Raw genomic sequence first — 22,852 nt, 5'->3', positions numbered from 1 at the left:
TCTCAAAATGATATTCTAAGACAAAAAAATTCAATAAAAACTTCTGGAGAAAACAGTGCTATTAGCTACAAAGTTAGAAAAAATTAGTAAACATCTCTATGAAGTAAAAACATCTCACATAGTCAAGCTATTATAAATATTCAAGTTCACACATTACACTCATTTTTTAAACTCAATTAAACCTCATACCTTGCCAGAAAAGATTTTCCTGATCCTGGAAGGCCTCTGAGAAGAACGAGAACTAGTCCAACATAAGATGATGTCTTCTTTCTTACAGCCTGAGAAACTGGAGCTTCTTGTACCTGGTAAGCACTCGCTCCCTCTTTGCTTCTCCACACCTTTGTGGGGGAAGCATGAGAAATCACTGGGGGTGGAAACGCATAATTGACAGGCCTCCAGTGCGCAGCTGTGGTTACAACAGGAGCCACAAAGCCATGGTTTGCTTGAAAGAGGTCAAAAGCAGGAATCATTGGATTCCACATTGGTGGAGGTGGGGGAGGAGGCAGCAGTAGAGGGAGAGGGGTTAGTACTGGGCAGTAATTCACATCCTTCCCCTTTGGTGGCAGCTCAGTATGTTTGTGTGGCTGGAAACTGAATTCTTCAGAAGGTACAAAAACATCAGGGACAGACGTGGACTTCTGATCTCCACCTGTACCTATTAAACCAATCCCTGGATTTTGGACAGCAAGGTTTAGAGGAGCCTGAAGCTCATTAGCATCCAAATCTACAGGGGCTTGAGAGAACTGAGTCTTAACACACTCAGATTCCGAAAGCTCTTTCTGAATTTGGTTGCTGCCATCCATCAAAGTGTCATTATCTGCATTTAAAGAACTACTGAGAAGAGAATCTTCCAATGCCACTGTGTTATCTTTTGTAAAACTTTTGGACCCATTTGAAACTGAATGTGAAGTTAAGGAATTTGAACTTAATGCAGAGACAGAAAGCTCTAAATTTTCATTGTTCAAATCCATATTTTGGGTAGAAAGAATGGGAGTCATATTACTTGAATCTGAACTTACAAATGAACTCGGGTCACTAAAATTATTAACATCTTGCAAAGGCAAAAATGAGTATGCTTGGTTATCAGGAGAAGAGTTCAATTTCTCAAAAGCATTTTGTATTAAAGAATCTAAATCTTCAGTTAGCTGCATGTCCAAAAATGAATCCATTTTTGAATCTTCACTCTCTTCTTTTGGAGGACATTTTTCCATTATTTCACATTTCACTGCATTTACTTGTTTCTCAGAAGCAACGAAGTTTGTTGAAGACGATTCTTCTATCTTAGCATCAGTGGCTGATAATTCTAATAGACAATCCATGGCATTTTCAACTGTACAACAATAAGAACAACAATAACAACAATAAAATATACCTATATGGATTGAAAACAGTAAAACATGATTTAATTAAAATTCACATAAAATTATACTGACTTTACATTGAATGAAATGTCAAGAAATTTATAAATATTCAAGTCATTTTTAACTTAACATTTTACTAATATATAATTCTGTATAGTGAAAGATTTGAATAATGGAGACATGCAATGTTGTTACTTTCAGACAAACAGTAATAAACTAGGCCAATAAACTGCCATCAAGTAGATATTCTCTGATGAATTTATTGAGTAAAAGAAAAATATCTGGAACTGTATACTTTGGGATTGTTTATAAAGATACTAAAACCAGTTGATCTAATCAACAAATACTTACCTACTACATGCTGTTTTAAGTATGAAATATTTTATTTATTAATAAGTATTCTAATAAATCTAATTTGCTTATATGGTCCATACTATGAATTTCACTTAACACAAAAAATGTGCATGAGCATGTACTACATATCAGACATACTTTGTACAAGGATGAACAAGATAATAGTTTTTACTACACTCGAAGGATTTTCGCAGTCTAATGGAAGCAACTGAAGATGTTAGAAGACAATTATAGTATAATATAGATTAAATACTGCACATTCTTAATAATATACAAATGCCTAAGCAGCCTTATAGGAAAGTAAGGAAAGATTTCATATGAGGTGATATGTAAACTGGGAGTTGGAAGATCAAAAAGAAACCTGTCAATACAGAATGGAAAGGCAAACCCAGTCCTAAAAACACACAGCATGTTTAAGCTATTGAGTTTGTTGGAATGCGAGTACACAGTAATATGGCAGATAAGAGAAGGAGATAAAACTGGAAAGGGAAATCAAGTAAAATTGGAAGGGTCCTCTATTTCATGGTAAGAAATACTAATTTTATTTTCCAAGGGAACTTGAAGGGAAACTACCTGTCATAGCATTTGGGCTAGATGTTTTGTTGTCTCACTGAATCTTCAAATTATACTACAAGCTATAGTATTCCCAGCACAGAGATGAAGAAAATGAAGTTTAGAAAGTATATTAACTTAGCCCACGTCACACAGATAATAAGTGACAAAGTCAGGACTGGTGTGTCGACTCCAATGCTGAGCTCCCTCCATTACAACATAAATATAGAGAAATTAGAATTGTTAAGCATCTGAAATCTGAGGCTTTTTCATATTATTTTTGTGTATTAACTTAAGGAAGATAAATGTGGAAACAGCACAGCACAGTAGGTAAAAGCTCTGGTCAGGAATCAGAATGACATTTAAATCCCTACTTGCTGGCATGAACACTTTGAACAAGTTAGTTAACTTTCCTAAGCCTTGATTTTCTCATTTGCAATGTGTGGATAACAAAAGTACCTACCTCATAGGGTTGTTGTGAGGATTAAATGAGATAATCCATGAAAAAGGGCTGTGCACAAGGACTGGCACCTAGTAAGCACCCAATTAGTGTTCCCTTAAGAAGAAAAACAAAGAGGGATTGGAGGGGGCAAGCCTGGCAGAGAGACCAGTTAGAAGACTATAGCAATAAACATGGAAAAAAGGGGGGGAAAAAAAAGGCGGGGCGGGAGGAGCAAATATAAGAAGAATTTCTAAGAAAAAACTACATGATAGAAAAATCACAAAAGATCAACCAAAAAAATTAATGTGTATATAATGAAAAACAGTATATGTAAAAAGAAGTAAAAGATCAAACTATATACATAAAACACAGAAGTTTTTACAGTGTTGAGAAAAATTAAAACAATGGTATAAAACAATGAAAAACACACGAACAATTCACACAATACAAGAACTAATAAACAATCATATATAAAAATGTTAACATTTCTCTTTATCTAAAAAAAAAAAAAACCATTAAAGAAAAGGTAAAATCTTATTCCTAAAATCTTAAAAGAATACCACTCAATGTTGATAAGGCTGTAATGAAACCCTTATACAGTGCTAGTGTCATTACAATTGGCACATTTATTTTATAAGGTAAATTTATTTTTTAATTAATTTTTATTGGAGTATAGTATAGTTGATTTACAATGTTGGGTTATAGTTTTTGCTGTACAGCAAAGTGCATCAGTTATATATATACATATATCCACTCTGTATTTTAATTCTTTTCCAATACAGGTCATTAGAGTATTGAGAAGAGTTCCCTGTGCTATACAGTAGGTCTTTATTAGTTATCTACTTTATATGTAGTAGTGTGTATATGTCAATCTCAGTCTCCGAATTTATCCATCCCCCGCTTTCACCCCTGGTAACCATATGCCACACCTCTTTAGTAGGCAATTCAGCCAATGTTTCCAAGAGCCAAAAACTGTCCTTACCCTGTGACAGAAGAAAATAAAACTTCGGAATCGGGAAAAAGCCAAAAGACGGAAAAGGTTATTCATACCAAGATGTTCTTTGCAATATTAATTATTCATGTAAAACATAGCTATAATTAAATTAGAGCATAATAACCCAACAGAATAACCCAACAGAATATTAGAAAGCTATTAAAAAATATAAAGACTGCGGCCAACTGAAAAAAATACTTATATTAGGTTAAGTTTTAAAAGTAGAATATACAACGTCATAAATGTTATTATTCAAACTACTCAAAACATCAGTCTTTATGAAGGAGGTATAGAGAAGATCCTGGAAAAGAAAAATGTTTTTTGTTAGGATGTAAGGGTAACATACTGATATTTTCCTTGTACTTCTTCATTGTTACTAGTGTACGTGCAAAAATAAATTTTAAACACACCAAAATTAGGAAATATATGTTGAAGCCACAAATAAAATTGTAAACACTATTATTTCTGAGCATCATGTAGACTGCTGAAAGCTGGTTTTCTGCATACATAAAAGGATAGATAAGATAGGCTCACATCATAGACTGTGGAATGTAAAAAAAAAAATTTGAAGTTTACCCCATTACCAAAATTCCCCAAACCTAGAATAATTTTACTTATACTAATCATGGCCAATAGCAATATTAAACATCAATATTTAATTTACTCATCCATTTAAATTTGATAGTTTCCCCTGTCTGCAAACATACATCTAAACAATTTATTACAAGTCATTAATAATTTACTGCACTGAAGACTTTATCAGAACAAAACAAAAACTCAATCCTTACTGGGAAAAAAAAGAAAAAGTCCTACATACTATTATTTTTCTCTTTAACAGATAAGAAAACTGAAACCCAGAGAAGTTAAGAGGTAGAGCTGGAAAATCAACCTAAAGCCAATTTTAAATCACACTGGTCTATTAGCCTCAACGCTTAATCAGCTCTCATTTCCATAATTATAATTACCTTTTCACTCAATAAGTATTTACTGAGGTCATTTGGTATTTAGGGGCTGGAGATACAGCAGTACAACAAAACAGTTTTTTAAATCCCTCTCTTCATAGAGTACTCCAGGTCAACGGCTCTCAACTGGGAATGATTTTGCCCCTCAGGGAACATAAGATGATATACAGAGGTATTTTTAATTGTTACAACTGCAGGGGTGGGGCAGGGGATGTGCCACTGGGATCTAATGGGTACAAGCCAGAGATGTTGCTGAACATCCTATGATGCCCAGGAAAGACACTCACAACAAAGAATTATCTGGTCCAAAATGTCAATAGTGCCAACCTTTTCGAGAGGGAAGATAAAAAGAAATAAAACATAAAAGATGAAATCTACACATACATCTTATACCTAGAACTATACATTTCTTGAAAGAAGAAACGATGTTTTATTCTTTACATGCCTCATAATACTAAACTTAGTACCTTACCCACAGCAGATTCTCAAAAAGTAATGAACAAAATAGAAATAATGTAGTCATTTTCTGTATTACTACTGGTCATGGCATAGTACATAAAACCTTTTTATAAAATGCAAAGGGTTCAAACTAAACTTTTCTCACCTTTGAAATCACATTCAGAAAGCATCAAATACACTACATCAGGATCCAGATCAGAAAACATCTCTGAGACACTGGTGAAGAGTTCTTCCTGATCAACCTTTGTCTCATACACGGAAGGAAGAGTAGTGGTTGGCTCCTCATGACTAGTAACACTGGATACAACTTCCTTAGAGTTTGTGGTCTTCCGAAAAGGATTTCCCCCAAGATTTTTCCTTCTCCTTGGCATTCTGACTTCCAAAACTAAAATGTCTCCCTTTTCTTATTTAAGATGTTTGATATTTAAGTCATACCTCAAAGAAAATAGGGTTAAATATCTTGCACAATCCAGTAGTAAAAGGACCTAAAATAGAAAGCAAGTTGAAACACTCAGACTATAGTTATAGTTCCAGATCTAAAATTGGAATGACATCTTTATTCAACTCTAAGAAAGTACCATCAACTCTGGTGGGCAGCAAAGCCCAAGAGCAGTCACACAATTTCCCTCTCCAAAATATTCAAGTTTTTCAGGATTGAACATGTTAAAAATTAAGATATTAACAAATGTAATATAGTTTCAGAATGGTGAGTACACTACTTCAGCACAATTACTTCATTTAAAAAAACAACAACACAGTATTCATAATGAGGATGCCTAATGAACACCTATTTGGATGTCTAATAGGCATCATAAACTTCACATGTCCAAAACTGAGCTCCTTATCACATACTTCACACTTGTTCTTCCTAGTCTTTCCCATCTCAATTAAGGCAACTCTATCCTTCCAACTGCTCAGGTCAAAAATCTTGGAATAATTCTTGACTCCTCTCATCCCACATCCAATTAGTAAGCCAATTTTGTCAATGTAACCCTCAAAATGTATCCAGAATATGATCATTCCTCACCATTTCCATGGCTACCACAGCCTTGCCTGGATTAGTATAAAAGTCCCTTAACCTCCTTGCTTCCATCCTTGCCCCTTCGATCTACTGAGCACAGTAACTAGAGTGACTCAGTTAAACCACAGGTCAGATCACACCTCTCTTCTGCTAAACTATCCACCAGCTTCCCATTACACTCAGGATAAAAATCAGAACCCTTAAAATGGCCTATAGTGAAGTGAAGTCGCTCAGTCGTGTCCAACTCTTTGCGACCCCATAGACTGTAGCCTATCAGGCTCCTTCCTCCATCCATGGGATTTTCCAGGCAAGAGTGCTGGAGTGGATTGCCATTTCCTTCTCCAGGGGATCTTCCCGACCCAGGAATCGAACCCGGGTCTCCCACATTGCAGGCAGATGCTTTACCGTCTGAGCCACCAGGGTACAGTCATCCCTATTCCTCTTTCCCTTGCTCATGTCACTTGAGCCATACTTCATCTCCTTGTCCTTCAAACATCAGTCATGCTCCATCTTAGAACTTTTATATTTGGTCCCTTCTATCTAAACTACTATTATCCCAGGTATCTAAAAGATGTATTTCCTATCATTACTCAATTGTTACCTTCTCAGGAAGTCAGTTGTCCAACACCACTTACCCTTCTTTTCTTACTTGAATTCTCTCCATATAACTTACCTTCTAAAATAGTATATGTGTTTCATCCACTTGTTTTATTTATTACCCATATTCCAGCAAAACGTAAGCTCCACAAGGGCAAGGACTCATAGATCTGGAGAACTCTGACAATCTACTTGCTTTCTCCTCTTGGATCTATCTAATGAACAATTCAAATGTAACATTATCTAAAACCAACTGATATTTTCTCTGAAACCTGCTCTAAACATTTGGCCTGGCTATAGTCATTCTCCATCTGTATTCCTGTCTCCTAAATGGTCTCCCTGTTTCTACACCTCTTGTCCCCTACAGTCTATTTTCAATACACCAGCCAAAACGATTTTCATACAACATAAGTCAGAATGAGTCACAGTATGCTTTAAATTCTCAACTGGCTCTCCATATCACTCAGAGTGAAAGCTAAATTTCTTACTATGGTCCACTTCCACTTTTGGCCTTTAATATATTTTTTCCCAAGATATTTGCATTGCTAACTCTTTCACCCCTTCAAATCTCTGTTCAAGTACCACATTCAATGATTTCTTCCTTGATTATCTAATTTAAAGTCATGTTCCCCATTTTTTCTTTCCCAATCTCCCTTTTCTGTTAACCACCCATTGCCCTTAACACCTTCTACATTCCATAAAATTTACCTTTTAATTAAATTTATTGTGTCATAGCTCTCTCCATCTTCCAGGACTGCAATGTCAATATGGCAGCCACCAGCCACATGTGCCTATTTAAATTTAAATTAGTTAAAATTAAGTAAAATTACATTTTATATATAAATATCAGATAAAGTAGATTTTAGAGCAAAAAAAAAAAAATCAGCAAAGATAGAGAACACTATATAATTATAAAGGATCAATCTGACAAGAATTCAGAGCAACCCTAAATGTGTAGGCACCAAACAGAGCTACTAAATTAAGTGAAACAAAAACTGACAAAACTGAAAGGAGAAATAGACAAGCTTATAATTATAGTTAGAGACTTCAACACCCCTCTCTCAATAAGAGTAAACAGACATAAGATCAGCAAGGATACAGAAGAACTCAATAACACCATCATTTAAGGATCTAATCAACACTTTTACACTCCATTCAACAACAGCAGAATGCATATCCTTTTCAAGAACCCAAATAACATATACTGAAATAGACCATATCCTAGACTATAAAACAAACCTCAACAAACTTGAAAGAACTGAAATCATATAAAGTATGTTCTCTGACCACAATGAAATCAAACTCAAAATCAATAACAAAAAGATAATACAAAAATCTCCAAACACTTGGAGCATAAGTAATATACTAAATAATCTATGGGTCAAAGAGGAAGTCTCAAGGAAAATTTTAAAATACACAAAAATGAATGAAAATGAAAATATACCATATCAAAATTTGTAAGACACAGCTAAAGCAGCAATTGCAAAAATTTATAGCAAATTTATAACTATAAATTCATACATTAAAAAAGATGAAAAGTCTCAAATCAATAATTTAACTTTCCACTACAAGAACCTGGAAAAAGAACAGCAAAATAAACCCAGAGCCAGTAGAAGGAAGAGAATAATAAAGAGCAAAGGAGAAATGAATGAAACTGAAAAGAGAAAAACAATCACTCTAGACCCTGCAGACATCAAAAGACTAAGAGAATACTATGAACCAGTGTACATACAGAAGTCTGACATCTTATATGAAATATTTATTTCTCAAAAAACACAAATTATCATAACTCACCCAACAGGAAATAGATAAAAGCCCTATGATTTTTAATGAAATTTAATTCACAATTTACAAATTCCCCAAAAAAGAAATTTCAGGCCTAAATACCTTCAATGGATAAGTCTATCATATATAGTCTCTTTCAAAAATAGAAGGAACACTTCTTAATTCGTTTTATCAAGTCAGTACTGTTACCCTGATACCAAAATCAGACAAAGCAGTACCAGAAAAAAAAAAAAATTACAAACCAATATCCTTCATGAATACAGACATAAAAATCCTTAGAAAATATTACAAACAGAAATCAGCAGTTTATTTTAAAAGAATTATACACCATTATTAAATGAGGTTTATCCTAGAGATACAAGGTTTCAATATTCAAAAATCAGTATAACCCATTATATTAATAGGCTAATGAAGAAAACCTTAGTTGCATGAATAAATTAAGGAAAAAAGTGACAAAATTCAATACCCATTCATGATAAAAACTACCCAAAAAATAGGTATATATGAGAACTTCCTCAAAACCCTACAGATTACATTTCATTTAATAGTAAAATACTATATGTTTTTATCCTAAGATTGAGAACAAAGCAAGGATGTCCACTCTCACCACTCTTATGAAATACAATGCTGGAAGTTCTAGCCTATGAAGTAAAGGAAGGAAAGAAAATAAAAGATATAAAGATTCAAAAGGCAAAAATAAAACTTTTCTATTTGTAGATGACACAGCTATCTATGTGTAAAATCCCAAGGAATCAATAAAATCTCCAACATGAGTTCAGCAAAGGATACAAGATAAATACACAAAAGCAACTGTATTTATATATCCTACCAATAAATACATGAACATTATAATTAAAAATACAATATTATTCACAAATGTTCAAATAATGAAATATTCTGAATAAACCTAACAAAATTTTTGAAAAAGTAGATAAATGGATTTATGAGCTGTTAGACTCAATATAGTAAAGATGTCAATTTTTCTCAAATTGACATATAGGTTTAGCACAATTCCTATCAAAACCCCAGGAAGATTTTTTGTGGATATGGACAAGATTATTCTTAAATTTAAATGGAAAGACAAAGGAACTAGAATAGTTCAAACAATTTTGAAAGAGTAAAAGGATTCTGTTGATTCCATTTTAAGACTTACTATAAAGCTACACTCATCAAAACTGTATGGTATCAGTGGAGGGACAGGCACACAGATCTGACAACAGATTATAGATTAGGAAACAGAAGACACCAACATGAATATGCCCAACTGACATCTGACAAAAATGAAAAAGCAATTCAATGGAGAAAATATAACCTTTCAACAAATGGAACTGGAGCAAATAGACACCCACAGATAGAAAAAGAAAAATCTTGGCCTAAGTCTCACACTTTATTTAAAAAAAAAACTCAAAATGGATCAAGGACTTAAATCCATAGTAATATAAAACTTTTAGGAAAAAAAAGAAAATCTTAAGGATCTAGGGCTAGGCAAAAACACCAAAAGTATGCTCCATAAAAGGAAAAACTGATTAAACTATACATTATCCAAACTTAAAACTTTTACTCCGTGAACAATCTTGTTAAGAGTATAAAAAGAAAAATGACAGGCTGAAAGAAAATATTTGCATACCATGTATCTGACAAAGGACTAGTATCCAAAATATATAAAAAACTTTATCAAAACTCAAAGTAAAAACAAACAAACAAAAACCAAGTAATTCAACTAGAAAGTGAGGGGGGCGGGGTGAGGATTTCACCAAAAGGATATACAGATGGCACACAGGTACAAAAAGAATTTCAACATCATTAGCCATTAAGTAAATGCAATTTAAAACTACAATGAGATATTATAATACTTATACATCTGTTAGGTTGGCAAATATAAATAATAATGACAATAGGAAATCCTAGCAAGGATACAGAGAAATAGGATGGCTCATATGCTGCTGATAGGAATGTAAAATAAAAAAACCACTCTGGACAGCAGTCTGGCAGTTTCTTAAACTAAATCTGGAACTACCACACAATTAAGTAATTGCACTTATGGACATTTCTAAGAGATGGAAAATTAGGTCTACCCAAAAAGCTGTACATAAATATTTGTAGCAGCTTTATTCATTATAATCAGAAACCAGAAAACAATTCAGATGTCCTTCAATGAGTACACAGTTAAACATACTATGTCACTTCCATCCCAAGAAGTTTAGTCAGTAATAAAAAGAAACCTACTATTGGCACACAAGACCTGGATGAAATTGCAGAGAATTAGGCTGAGTAAAAAAAGCCCATCCAAAAAGCCATGTATTGCATGATCCCCATTTGCTTAACATTCTTGAAATGACAGAAATACAGAAATAGAGAAGATTAACAGTTGCCAAAGGTTGAGGAGGAGGAAGGAAGAGGGAGTAGTGGATGTGGCTATGAAAAGGAAATTTGAGGCATTTTTGTGGTGATGGAAATGTCCTATATCTTGACTGTATTAATATCAATACCCTGGTTGAGATGCCATAAGGCATTTTGCACATGTTTCTTTCATTGGGGGAACTGGATGAAGAGCACAAATTTCTCTGTATTATTTATTACAACTGCATGTGACTCTCAGTTCAGTAGCTCAGTCGTGTCTGACTCTTTGTGATCCCATGGACTGCAGCACAACTGGCTTCCCTGCCCATCACCAATTACCAGAGTTTGCTCAAACTCATGTCCATCACGTCGGTGATGCCATCCAACCATCTCATCTTCTGTCGTCCCCTTCTCCTCCTGCCTTCAATCTTTCCCAGGATCAGGGTCTTTTCAAATGAGTCAGTTCTTCACATTAGGTGGCCAAAGTACTGAAGTTTCAGCTTCAGCATCAGTCCTTCCGATGAATGTTCAGGACTGATTTCCTTTAGGACTGTGGTATGATCTCCTTGCAGTTCAAGGGACTCTCAAGAGGCTTCTCCAACACCACAGTTTAAAAGCGTCAATTCTTTGGTGCTCAACTTTTTTATAGTCCAACTCTCACATCCATACATGACTACTGGAAAAACAATAGCTTTGACTAGGTGGACCTTTATTGGCAAAGTAACGTCTCTGCTTTTTAATATGTTGTCTAGGTTGGTCATAGCTTTTCTTCCAAGGAGTAAGCATCTTTTAATTTCATGGCTGCAGTCACCATCTGCAGTGATTTTGGAGCCCCCAAAAATAAAGTCTCTGTTTCCACTGTTTCCCCATCTACTTGCCATGAAGTGATGGAACCAGATGCCATGATCTTAGTTTTCTGAATATTGAGCTTTAAGCCAACTTTTTCACTCTCCTCTTTCACTTTCATCAAGAGGCTCTTTAATTCCTCTTCACTTTCTGCCATAAGGGTGGTGTCATCTGCATAGCTGAGGTTATTGATATTTCTCCCAGCAATCTTGATTTCAGCTTGTTTTTCATCCAGCCCCACAATTTTCATGATGTACTCTGCATATAAGTTAAATAAGCAGGGTGACAATATACAGCCTTGATGTATTCCTTTCCTGATTTGGAACCAGTCTGTTGTTCCATGTCCAGTTCTAACTGTTGCTTCCTGACCTACATACAGATTTCTCAGGAGGCAGGGAAGGTGGTCTGATATTCTCATCTCTTTCAGAATTTTCCACAGTTTATTGTGATCCACACAGTCAAAGGTTTTGGCATAGTCAATAAAGCAGAAGGAGATGTTTTTCTGGAACTCTTGCTTTTTTGATGATCCAGCGGATGTTGCCAATTTGATCTCTGGTTCCTCTGTCTTTTCTAAAACCAGCTTGAACATCTGGAAGTTCATGGTTCCCATATTGTTGAAGCCTGGCTTAGAGAATTCTGAGCATTACTTTGCTAGCATGTGAGATGAGTGCAATTGTGCAGTAGTTTGAACATTTTTTGGCATTGCCTTTCTTTGGGACTGGAATGAAAACTGATCTTTTCCAGTCCTGTGGCCACTGCTGAGTTTTCCAAATTTGCTGGCATATTGTGTGCAGCACTTTCACAGCATCATCTTCTAGGATTTGAAAGAGCTCAACTGGAATTCGACCACCTCCACTAGCTTCGTTTGTAGTGCTGCTTCCTAAGGCCCACTTGACTTCACACTCCAGGATGTCTGGCTCTAGGTGAGTGATCATACCATCGTGATTACCTGGGTCATGAAGGTCTTTTTTATATAGTTCTTCTGTGTATTCTTATCACCTCTTCTTAATATCTTCTGCTTCTGTTAGGTCCATACCATTTCTGTCCTTTACTGTACCCATCTCTGCATGAAATGTTCCCTTGGTATCTCTAATTTTCTTGAAGAGATCTCTAGTCTTTCCCATTCTATTGTCTTCCTCTATTTCTTTGCACTGATCACTGAGGAAGACTTTCTTATCTCTCCTTGCTATTCTTTGGAACTCTGCATTCAAATGGGTATGTCTTTACAATCTCAAAAAGTTGTGTAAATCAACAAAAAGTTATGTGACTCTACAATCTCAAAAAGTTTAATTTTGAAAAAGAGTATGTAAAACTAAAAATTCAGTTTCTCAGTCATACTTGTTACATTTCAAGTGCTCGATAGCTACATGTGGTTAATGACTATCATATCACATGTGAACTTTTCCATAAGCACTGTTCTAAAATATAAGTTCCATGAGGCAAATGAATATCTCATTTTAGAAAGTTAAGAAGTTTCATTTACAGAAAGTACAAACTGAATGCCATAAAGAAAAAGAAGTACTAAACACATCTAGCCACATTTAAATATAAAATACCTGTATATCAAGAAAAAAGTTAAAATATGTATAACATATAGTAACTGTTTTCAATTTCTTCCCCTTCATCCTTTCTTAAACATGATTTTGCCCTACCATTTCTACCACTATACTAAAAACTGCTCATATCTAAATCACCAATACCAATGTAGATGATCAAAGTCAAAGATAAAAGGTCTAATCCACCAGGAAGATAAAGCAATTCTAAGTTTGTATTCAACTAGTAAAAGCCCTCTCTCTGTAACTATTATAACAAGGAGGTTCCCACCTCAGCCACTACCCTGCTCCTCACACATACATAGAGGAGAGGAAGGAGAAAGAAAAGGGAGAGAAAAAGCAGTAATAACATAAAAGATTTGAGTCATGTAGTATAACTTGACTTAGTATCTAAATAACACCGAATCCAATAACCACAGAATATTATTTTCAAGGTCATAGAGAATTATGCAAGAATCAATAGCGAAAATGTAACTAGAAAACCAAATTATATGAAAATTAAGAAACATACATCAATACAAAGACAAATTCATTATGTAAATTACATATTAATACTGATTTTAAAAGAATTATTAATAACTATAAATTATAAACAAATAAAAACAGTATGCATCCATATATGTAAGATACAATTATAGTCATGCATAGAAGAGCATACAAATACATATATTAAAAAAGGCTAAAAAAATCAATGATCTAAAATAGATTTATTGAATTTTTATAGCTCCAGAAACTATACACAAAATACCCTATGCACTCTGTACACCCCAATATGACTGATTGTACATAAACCGTATCCATGCCCTACTCAATCATTTCTTTCCTACCAACTACCTCCCACCAAAAAGTCTCTATCCTCTCCTACCTTTAAAAATTCTAATTCTAAAAAGTTCACATTCCTGTACTGGAAAAACTGTTTGAAATCTGATTTCTCAATGCACCCTGAATTATTAACTCAGAATTCTTAACTGAGTTAATAGGAGAATTCTTAACTCAGGCTGTCCAAACTCCCAGTATTTCCTAAGCAGTTTGTTTCTTAAAAGCAGTTTACATTCACTGTTTCAACTTGCCACTTTCTGTTGACTTCTTGATCCAGTGTAATCTGTCCCCTGCATCTAGTAGTTTTTCTCTGGCTGCCCTTCTCAGTTTCCATCATTGATCTCTTTTCTTCTGTTCGCTCTTTCAAGTATGATTGCTACCCCAGGTTCTATTCCCAACCATCTGCTCCACCACTTTTTTCTAGGTCCATCCAAATCCACTGCTTCCATACCTATGACTCCAGCTAAGAATTCTCTCCCAACTCCAACATAGTTAACTGCTTTGAGGTAGGAGATAAGATAGGCCCTTGGGCTGGACAGTTGGTATTTGTCAAGCAGAGTAAAACTGAAACTCTGTTTCCCTCAGACAGACCAAGGATAAAAGCTACCAGCAAAAGCTGAGCTCTGTTGAAGTGAACAGATAAGATAACCACTCCTGAGTCAAGGAAAACTTCCCTGTCTGCACATGAGTAGGAAGGCTCCTTCGGGGGGTCAAAAAAGGAGAGAGCACCACCCCTCAGTAAGTGTGGACACACCCCCACAGGCCTCTGAGGTAGAATTCAACTTAGCAAAAGTTGCACACACATGTTGGAGAAGGTCCTAGGGCAGGTCAGATGGGAAAAAGGAACAAGATAATTCGCCAAAGGTAAACAAAGACCTTGAAAGACTATCCTATATAAGTGATTTAAATCACCTCTTTATTGTGCTCCTTCTCATACACTTACTCTCCCAATGTGTATTTCTGCCTTGTGTGTGCGCGCGCGCTTGGTCTTACTTCAGTCTTAATATCAACAAGTTTAAAATAAACAAGTGTGCTCTCCCACTTGTGGTGCTGTGTCTCTAATAATAAACTTTTATCTGTTTTTTTACAGTTTTTGCCTCCTTGAAACATTCTTGCTTTCACACAGGAGCAAGAGTCAGGGCCATTTTGCTTCTAGACACCAAGGTCTAGTGATTTTCTAGCCTGGTTTTCATCCAGGCTGCTGCTACTGCTAAGTCGCTTCAGTTGTGTCCGACTCTGTGCGACCCCATAGACGGCAGCCATCAGGCTCCACCGTCCCTGGGATTCTCCAGGCAAGAACACTGCAGTGGGTTGCCATTTCCTTCTCCAATGCATGAAAGGGAAAAGTGAAAGTGAAGTCGGTCAGTCGTCGCGTCTGACTCTTAGCGACCCCATGGACTGCAGCCTACCAGGCTCCTCTGTTCATGGGATTTTCCAGGCAAAAGTACTGGAGTGGGGTGCCGTTGCCTTCTCCGTCATCCAGGCTACCCACATTCAATTCTTAGGCAGGGAACTAAGATCTCTCTTCAGGACTATTCACTGATGTCTCTGTGAGTTCAGCCTCACAGACATATCTACTTGGACACTACTTAGCCAACAAAGGTTCGTCTAGTCAAGGCTATGGTTTTTCCTGTGGTCATGTATGGATGTGACAGTTGGACTGTGAAGAAGGCTGAGCACCGAAGAATTGATGCTTTTGAACTGTGGTGTTGGAGAAGACTCTTGAGAGTCCCTTGGACTGCAAGGAGATCCAACCAGTCCATTCTGAAGGAGATCAGCCCTGGGATTTCTTTGGAAGGAATGATGCTAAAGCTGAAACTCCAGTACTTTGGCCACCTCATGCGAAGAGTTGACTCATTGGTAAAGACTCTGATGCTGGGAGGGATTGGGGGCAAGAGGAGAAGGGGAAGACAGAGGATGAGATGGCTGGATGGCATCACTGACTCGATGGATGTGAGTCTCAGTGAACTCCGGGAGTTGGTGATGGACAGGGAGGCCTGGCGTGCTGCGATTCATGGGGTCGCAAGGAGTCAGACACGACTGAGCGACTGATCTGATCTGATCTGACAGGCACTTCAGTCCTAAGAGTTCCAACTTAAAATGCTTCAGTGACTCTACAGCTCCCTAGACCAAGTTTCAACTTTCCAACTGTAAAGCATTCAAGGACTTCTATGATTTGGCCTCTTACCTACCCCTACTCATCTTTTCCTCTAGTCTTCCTCAGGTACCCTCTGCTTCTCCTATATCTAATTATTTGTTTCCCAAAGTAGACCACTTCACATCTCTGTGCCTCACACATGTTCCACACAAAAGTTCCTCTACCCCATCCTACCCAATCCTTATTTCTTGGCTCAAGTAACTTTCTTTCACGAAAGTTTTCCACTATCCCGAAGTCTGATCTACACAGAGCTGCTGGTGCTGCTGCTGCTGCTAAGTCGCTGCAGTCGTGTCCGACTCTGTACAACCCCACAGATGGCAGCCCATCAGGCTCCGCCGTCCCTGGGATTCTCCAGGCAAGAACACTGGAGTGGGTTGCCATTTTCTTCTCCAATGCATGAAAGTAAAACATGAAAGCGAAGTCGCTCAGACATGTCCGACTCTTAGCAACCCCATGGACTGCAGCCTACCAGGCTCCTCCATCCATGGATTTTCCAGGCAGGAGTACTGGAGTGGGGTGCCATTGCCTTCTCCGACACAGAGCAACTACTGCACCTTAAATATACCTCTATCTTAGCATCTGTGTACTTGTTTGTTTAGACTGCTAGTCTATAAGCATCTTACAATATGTTCTTATTTAGCAAACAAGAGCTTAATAAATATTTGTTATATGCCAGCAAAAAACAAAAAGTCAATTTAGTTCTTTAAAATATTGGACTTACCATTTCAGTAGCTTGACTACGCAGGTCCATAATACAGGGCATCTCTTTCCCATGAAGAAAATATCTAGGAAAATAAATTTGAAATCAGAAGGGTGGTTAAGATTCAGAATGAATATTCTCTGCCCAGAACTCCTTCCCCCTTACTCCACCAGGGGCCTAATTTCTGCTAACAGACCCCTGGCCAAGTAAGTAAGCACATCACATGACTTAGGCTGAACTAGGCATATACCTCATCCCCTCAGCTGCAGGAATTGGTCAAGGGACAGGCACGTGACCAAATCTATCTAGAGCCTCTGATGGGAGTAGCTAAGTAATAAGTCTGTGCTCAGGAACCAGGTCCCAACATATGGAGAAGCATACGGGAGTAGGAGAGATGGTGCCAGTGTCACAGATGATAAGTACAGGAAGGACTGAGAATTCCCTGAGAGTCCAGTGGTTAGGACTTTGCACTTTCACTGCCAACTCTGACCGTGGTCAGGGAACTAAGATCTGCATCTTTTCTGTAAAAGGACCTACACAGTATGCCTTTCCTACTTAGAAAACTTGCATCTATCAGATAGGTCTTTCTCTTCCCTACTAGGTAAACCCCAATATTACTATTTAATTCCCTTTTAATACAATCTACGCAAACCACATCTCTTTTCTTTTGTGGCTACAGCATGTGGGATTTTAGTTCAAGGATGTGGGATCAACCCATGCTCCCTGCAGTGGAAGGGAGAAGTCTTAGCCACTGGAAAGCCAGGGAAATTCCTCATGTCATGGTTTAAGGTAGTCAGTTTACTTCTTTCTTTTGTTACACTCTAACCAGGACACGGTGAGATGACAATGAGCAATTACAATGAGAATGTAGAATGCTAGGGAAAGTAGAGGACTGGCTTTCCAGGAGAGGCATCACCTCTATGGAGATCTGAAAAATAAGTATGAGTTAACAAAACCAAAGGGGAGGGAAGCAGGGAGCAAAGGAAGACGTTCTAGACAGAGGAAAGCTTCTGTACTCAAGTAGATTTAACAAATTTGGCATCTTGAGAGAGAGATGAAGTAACTGAATATGACTAGCAAATTGAGGGCAAAAGGAAAAAGTGACAGGATAAAGAAGTCAACAGATGCCAGATCATGATCCTGAAAGCCAAATTAAGAAGTTCAGACTTTAACCTGAAGGCAATGAAAAGCCATACACACAAAAAAGGTTTTGAGCTGAGGAGTTAAGGGTTTAAATGTGTTAGATTACTCCAGCAACAGTGGGATAAAGTAGATGGGAAGGCAAGACTGGAAGCAGGGATAACCACTTAGGAGGCTACTGTGGCAATCCAGGTAAGAGATGATGCTGACCACTAAGTAGGATAGTAGTCTGGGAATGGAAAAAAGATACAGATTCAAGAGAGATTAAGGAGACGGGGCTTCCCTGGCAGTCCAGTAGTTAAGACGCCAAGCCGCCACTGCAGGGAACGTGAAGGTCAGGGAATGAAGATCCTGTAGGCCTCACAATGTGGCCAAAAAAAAAGGAGAGATACTAAGGAGCAAGAATCCAACAGGGCTCAGTGATCTATTAGAAAATGAAAAGAAGAAAAGGAACAGCCCAGGTTTCTGCCAAGTTATTATTAGCAGTGCCTACTACTTATCAAATTCTTACCACATATGCATTATCTCTTATAATGTTCCCCTAGGAAGAAGAGGTAGTTTGTTTCATATTTTTGGTTTGAGGCTGGGAAAGGGAAGGTTGATAATCACTATAGTTTGGGATATGCTCAGTCTGGGTCACCTGTGAAATACAAATGAACGTGTTATGAAGGTAGACGATAACCTGAGTCAATTTATCAAGAAACGGCTCTGGGTTGGAGACATAAGAATTATCTACATACAGATAGTAACTGGGAGAAATATTTTTTAAGAGTAAATATCTTCTTTAACTCTGAACTTCTACTGCTGGGGGCTCGGGTTCAAATCCTGGTTGGGGAACTAAGATCCCACATGCCATGCAGCAAGGTCAAAAAAAAAAAAAAGAAAAAAAAATCTCCTTTATTCATGCCAATATTTATTTAATACCTACACAACTATAGCTTTGGAACTAGAATTAAGGGGGAAAAAATGAGTAAAATTCAGTGAAACTCACAGTTACTATTCGGAAGGGGTAGTTCCATATAGCAGTAAGTGGATAGTGGAAATACTACATTAAAGGTTCAGACGTAAGATGATGGTTATGTGATTACCTCTGCTGGGGGAAGAAAGCAAAGCAAACTTTACAACATATACCACCTAAATTTTGAAGGTCAGCAGAGAGTTTAAGAGGGGTAAGGCAGGGAGAACAGTGAAGACACTACAGCCAGAAGAAACAAATTCGAAGACAAAAGAAAAAAAATTTTAAAAGATAGCCTGCTTCAGAACAAAAAAAAATTAAATATTATTCATGTCAGTCTCCCAAGCTAATTCTTAAATTTAATAAATAGAGTGAACATATTTTAAAAAAATTTTAAAGACACATGGGGGAAATTCATTCTAATACTATATCATATTAAAGTAACATCGTGAGATTAAATGATACAGCTACAAAAATCCAATAAAAGATGGAAGGATCATTATTAAAAGTTAAGAGTCCAGATATAATCCTAGTGACATTTGGCTTACTCATTGTCTGGCATTGTAAATATATTAAAAATTCAATCTCTTCTTTAATTCCTAATAAAACTACTACCACAGGCATTTAATAATGTGATCTGCTAAGATCCAATGTTTGATCTGATGAACTGAAATTCTTCCCAAGACTTACAATGTGAGTTTGCATATAAAAAGCTGAACAGAAGAAAGGCAAAGATGGTAGCTCTTTTCTAAAATTCACATTGACTTATAAATGGTTACTGCTTTGCATATCAAAAGATGCATAACCATAGATAATCCTGAAGAAAAGGGAGATTTTAAGAGAAAATCCTCACACAGTATTAAAAAAAAATGCCCCTTCACTGACACTATTTATTTAGCCTCTATTGTGTACGGATACTATGCCTACTTCAATAAAGAGAAAACATTCCATAACTTAAGCCCCATTTTTCTATGAAGTCCAGTATTTAGTCCTCTTTGCTACCCCCTTCAAAGCAGCTAAAGTCAACAGGTGCACAAACTGACATTCGTTAAGTACTAAATGCTGATTTGTCCCGGGTTTTGTTTTATACGTCTTTTTTCATGAACTAAAGTGTAGTATTCTTATGGAAAAGCAGCCATTTCTTTCCTATTCTTTTCACCATCTCCATCACCGTAGCCCCCACACCCCGCCGTCCTAGCACGGCCACTTGAATAATAAAGCTCTGGCAAAGGAACAAAAAAATGTTTATTTAATTTGACCTTGCAAAACGGGCAAAGAAAATTGAACCACCTTGATTATCAAAACACAAACACATGACGTTTACATTTCTTAACGCTTTTAAGAATTATTTCATTGAAAATTGAAAGATGAGGGTTAAAATGAGTTACAAAAGAGAGCCAGGCGTTTGAGAGAAAAACAATGGAAATAATAAAAACAGAATGAAAAGGCTGCTGTTAAGATGAAAAAAAAAAAACCAAACATTTTTTTAAGTGGGGGGCGAGAGGCAGCTGCAAATCAGCCACTGTTTTCTGAGAAGCCAGGTTCATCTCCAAGATTTTCTTCTCTAAGCTCAACCAATCCCCACCTTTTCTGAGTTATCCAGTCTCCAGGCAAGCAGCGCTTCTTGATTGGCTTAAAGATGCCGAGTAGAAAAACCAGCCAATCCTGTCTTGAAGTCAGAATTGTGCTATGGAGACATTACAACCACTGCATGGCGAGAATGTGTACAAACCTGTCCGTGCCACAAATATCAGATTCTAGTTCTAAAGACTGTTGCAGAAAAGAAGATTCTTCCAAGCCAACACTGAGCGTGATCTGGCATTTACACTTTTTAAAATTACTCTCTCTTTCTGAGAGAGAGAGAGAAAAAAGAAAAATTAAAAAAAATAAAAATACCACGTTTTAACCAAAAGAGCTTAAGGAATAAACTGCCCCGGGTCGGATGACTTACTCTACCTAAGACGGATTTTCAAAGGGACCTCTCTGGAGAGTCCGGGTCACAGTAGGGCTCAAGGAGGGAGTCAGTGAGGATCAAAGTTGCCGTGGGGGAGGGTGGTATGGACGACGATCAAAGAGACACAGATACCAGTAACCGGGAATGCCTCCCCACAGTACCCAAAATCAGAACTTGCAGAGTGAAAGAATGTTTGGATTTGAAGTGAGTAAATAAAACGGCTGTGCTAGGGCTACGTGCTCCGGAGGGTGGCCCCAAGTTCCAAGAAGGTTCCGCCTGGGAAAGCCAAAGGAGCTCGGAGGGCCGCCAGGTCAAGTCCCAACGGGAACTAACAGGGAAGCCCCGGGGGGGCGAGAGGGGTGTGTCAAGGGCCTAGAGGCCCGCTGGGGCCGGGAAGCCAGGAAAGCGGCCACTGCCTCCGCCTTCACCCGACCTCGGGCGGCGAGCCAGGGCCCGCCTCTCACCGACGCCTCACTTCCCTTCCGCCCGGGCGACCGGGCCCGCGGGCCGGACTGGAGACCGCCGCGCCGGACCTCCACGTCCGGAGGTTGGGGTTTCCGTCCCAGCGCCTCCCGCTGCTGCCTCAGGCCCTCCGCTTGGGTTTGGGGACCCCGGGATCCCCTTCTTCCCGACCCTCAGCCCAGCCCCGCCGCTCCGCCTCCCACCCGCCGCCTTTACCTGCTCCAGAAGCAGGCGGAGGGCGTCGAGGCCGGGGCCGCGTCGTCGAGTGTGCGACGCGGCGCCGCGGGTCCGCAGCCCTTTCCCGCCGCCACCACAGCGCTCTCCGGCGCGGCGCAGGGCTGGCGAGCGCGACGGCCGCCGGGGGGAGACGCGCGGCGGGCGCCTGGCGGGGAGACACTGCCGCTCTCCGTCCGGCTGGGGAAGAGCAGCCTCACAGCAGCCAGCCGCGAGAGGGCGGGTGGGCGGCCGAATGGGGAGGGGTCTCGGAGAGCAGGGAAGGGCTGCCACGTCGCCCAGGTGGATCGCTGCTCTCCGCCTCCCCCGCCCCCGCCGGCTTCGGGCCGCGACCTCTGGTTCGTTCTCGGGCTCAGGTGGGGCGCGTCGGCCCGCCCCGCCTTGGTGGCCCCGGTGACCCCGGCCCGCAGGCTCCCGCCTCTCCGTCTCCCCTCAGTGAGCAGGTCCCGGCCTGGCCCATTCTGCCTTATCGGGCCCGCCCTCCCCCGCCTCGAGCGAAAGCCTGACGTGTTTCTCCCTTCCCTTGTCATGGGGTCACACGGAGGAGCAAGCCCTTTCCAATGTGTCGGGGTTTCGAGGAAGGCGGGAGTCGTTGTGAGCTAGGGAACGCAGCAATAGGGGCCTGAAATTTCTGCGGAAATAAACTGCGCGATAACCACAGCCGTGCCTAAAGCCTCTTTCACTCTCTCCCAATCCCCCAAAAGCAAAAACAGAAACACAAGGTCGTACTCGCTGGTCGCGGCGGGCCCGCCAGGTCGCGGGTCCCGGCGGCAAGTTGAGAACGACCGCGAGGCGGACCAGGCGGCCTCGGCGTAGCCTAACTGGGCAGTTGACTCTGGGCGAGCGAGGCCACGGCGGCGGCTGGCGCGCGAACCCCGCCTCCGCGCGCGCCGAGCTGTCCGCGGGAGGTTTCCGGGCGCGCGGCCCGCTGCCCCTCTGCGCGCTCGGGAGTCGGACGCAGCGTGGCCGCTTTGGAGCCGGGAGACAAAGAGGTTGGCCGCGGTCGCGGCAGGGACGGAGGTCTGCCTAGCACCAACCGGCGCGGCCCATGTGCCTTCTGAACAAGCTGATGGAAGCACAAAAAAACAGAGCTTGTTTGCAACGTAGGACCGCAGGCGCTGACCTTTGCCCTGCTTAGAGCTTCAGTTTTCAGGTGCCGAGAAA

General features: G+C 39.3%; 2 protein-coding genes across 5 annotated transcripts in view; both read right to left on the bottom strand.

Annotated features, from left to right (window-relative positions):
- Positions 1-6,907, bottom strand: part of N4BP2 (NEDD4 binding protein 2) — a 55,909-nt gene extending 49,002 nt beyond the window's left edge. For 3 of the 4 annotated variants that reach the window (XM_061419950.1, XM_061419951.1, XM_061419954.1), the window contains exons 1-3: positions 6,819-6,907; positions 5,270-5,609; positions 190-1,330 (exon numbers count right to left, since the gene is read on the bottom strand). In XM_061419950.1, coding sequence (XP_061275934.1) covers positions 190-1,330; positions 5,270-5,495 — 1,367 coding nt within the window. In that variant the 5' untranslated portion in view covers positions 5,496-5,609; positions 6,819-6,907. Of the gene's footprint in view, positions 1-189; positions 1,331-2,730; positions 2,824-5,269; positions 5,610-6,818 lie in introns of those variants that run through there. The other variant, XM_061419952.1, reaches the window with a different exon arrangement.
- LOC133249470 (uncharacterized) lies at positions 6,872-22,511 on the bottom strand. Its single transcript, XM_061419955.1, has 4 exons — positions 21,671-22,511; positions 16,965-17,028; positions 7,451-7,533; positions 6,872-6,957 (listed from the first exon to the last, which is right to left on the bottom strand). The coding sequence occupies exons 1-4, from the start codon at positions 22,216-22,218 to the stop codon at positions 6,954-6,956; spliced, it is 699 nt and encodes a 232-aa protein (XP_061275939.1). The 5' UTR covers positions 22,219-22,511; the 3' UTR covers positions 6,872-6,953.
- Positions 22,512-22,852: the final 341 nt, after the last annotated feature.

The sequence above is a fragment of the Bos javanicus genome, chromosome 6, assembly GCF_032452875.1.
Source record: "Bos javanicus breed banteng chromosome 6, ARS-OSU_banteng_1.0, whole genome shotgun sequence".
Classification (NCBI taxonomy): Eukaryota; Metazoa; Chordata; class Mammalia; order Artiodactyla; family Bovidae; genus Bos; species Bos javanicus.
The sequence above is the reverse complement of the archived record's forward strand: the minus strand, read 5'-3'. Positions and strand labels throughout refer to the sequence as shown.

Bases quoted from the DNA above. Each gene is read 5' to 3' on its own strand.
- LOC133249470 (XM_061419955.1), bottom strand. From the start codon at position 22,218: ATGACAAGGGAAGGGAGAAACACGTCAGGCTTTCGCTCGAGGCGGGGG. The intron at 17,029-21,670 runs GTAAAGGCGGCG...TTATTTTCCTAG, and splicing joins TCCGCCTGCTTCTGGAGCAG to ATATTTTCTTCATGGGAAAG. The intron at 7,534-16,964 runs GTAAGTCCAATA...AAATTTAAATAG, and splicing joins GTAGTCAAGCTACTGAAATG to GCACATGTGGCTGGTGGCTG.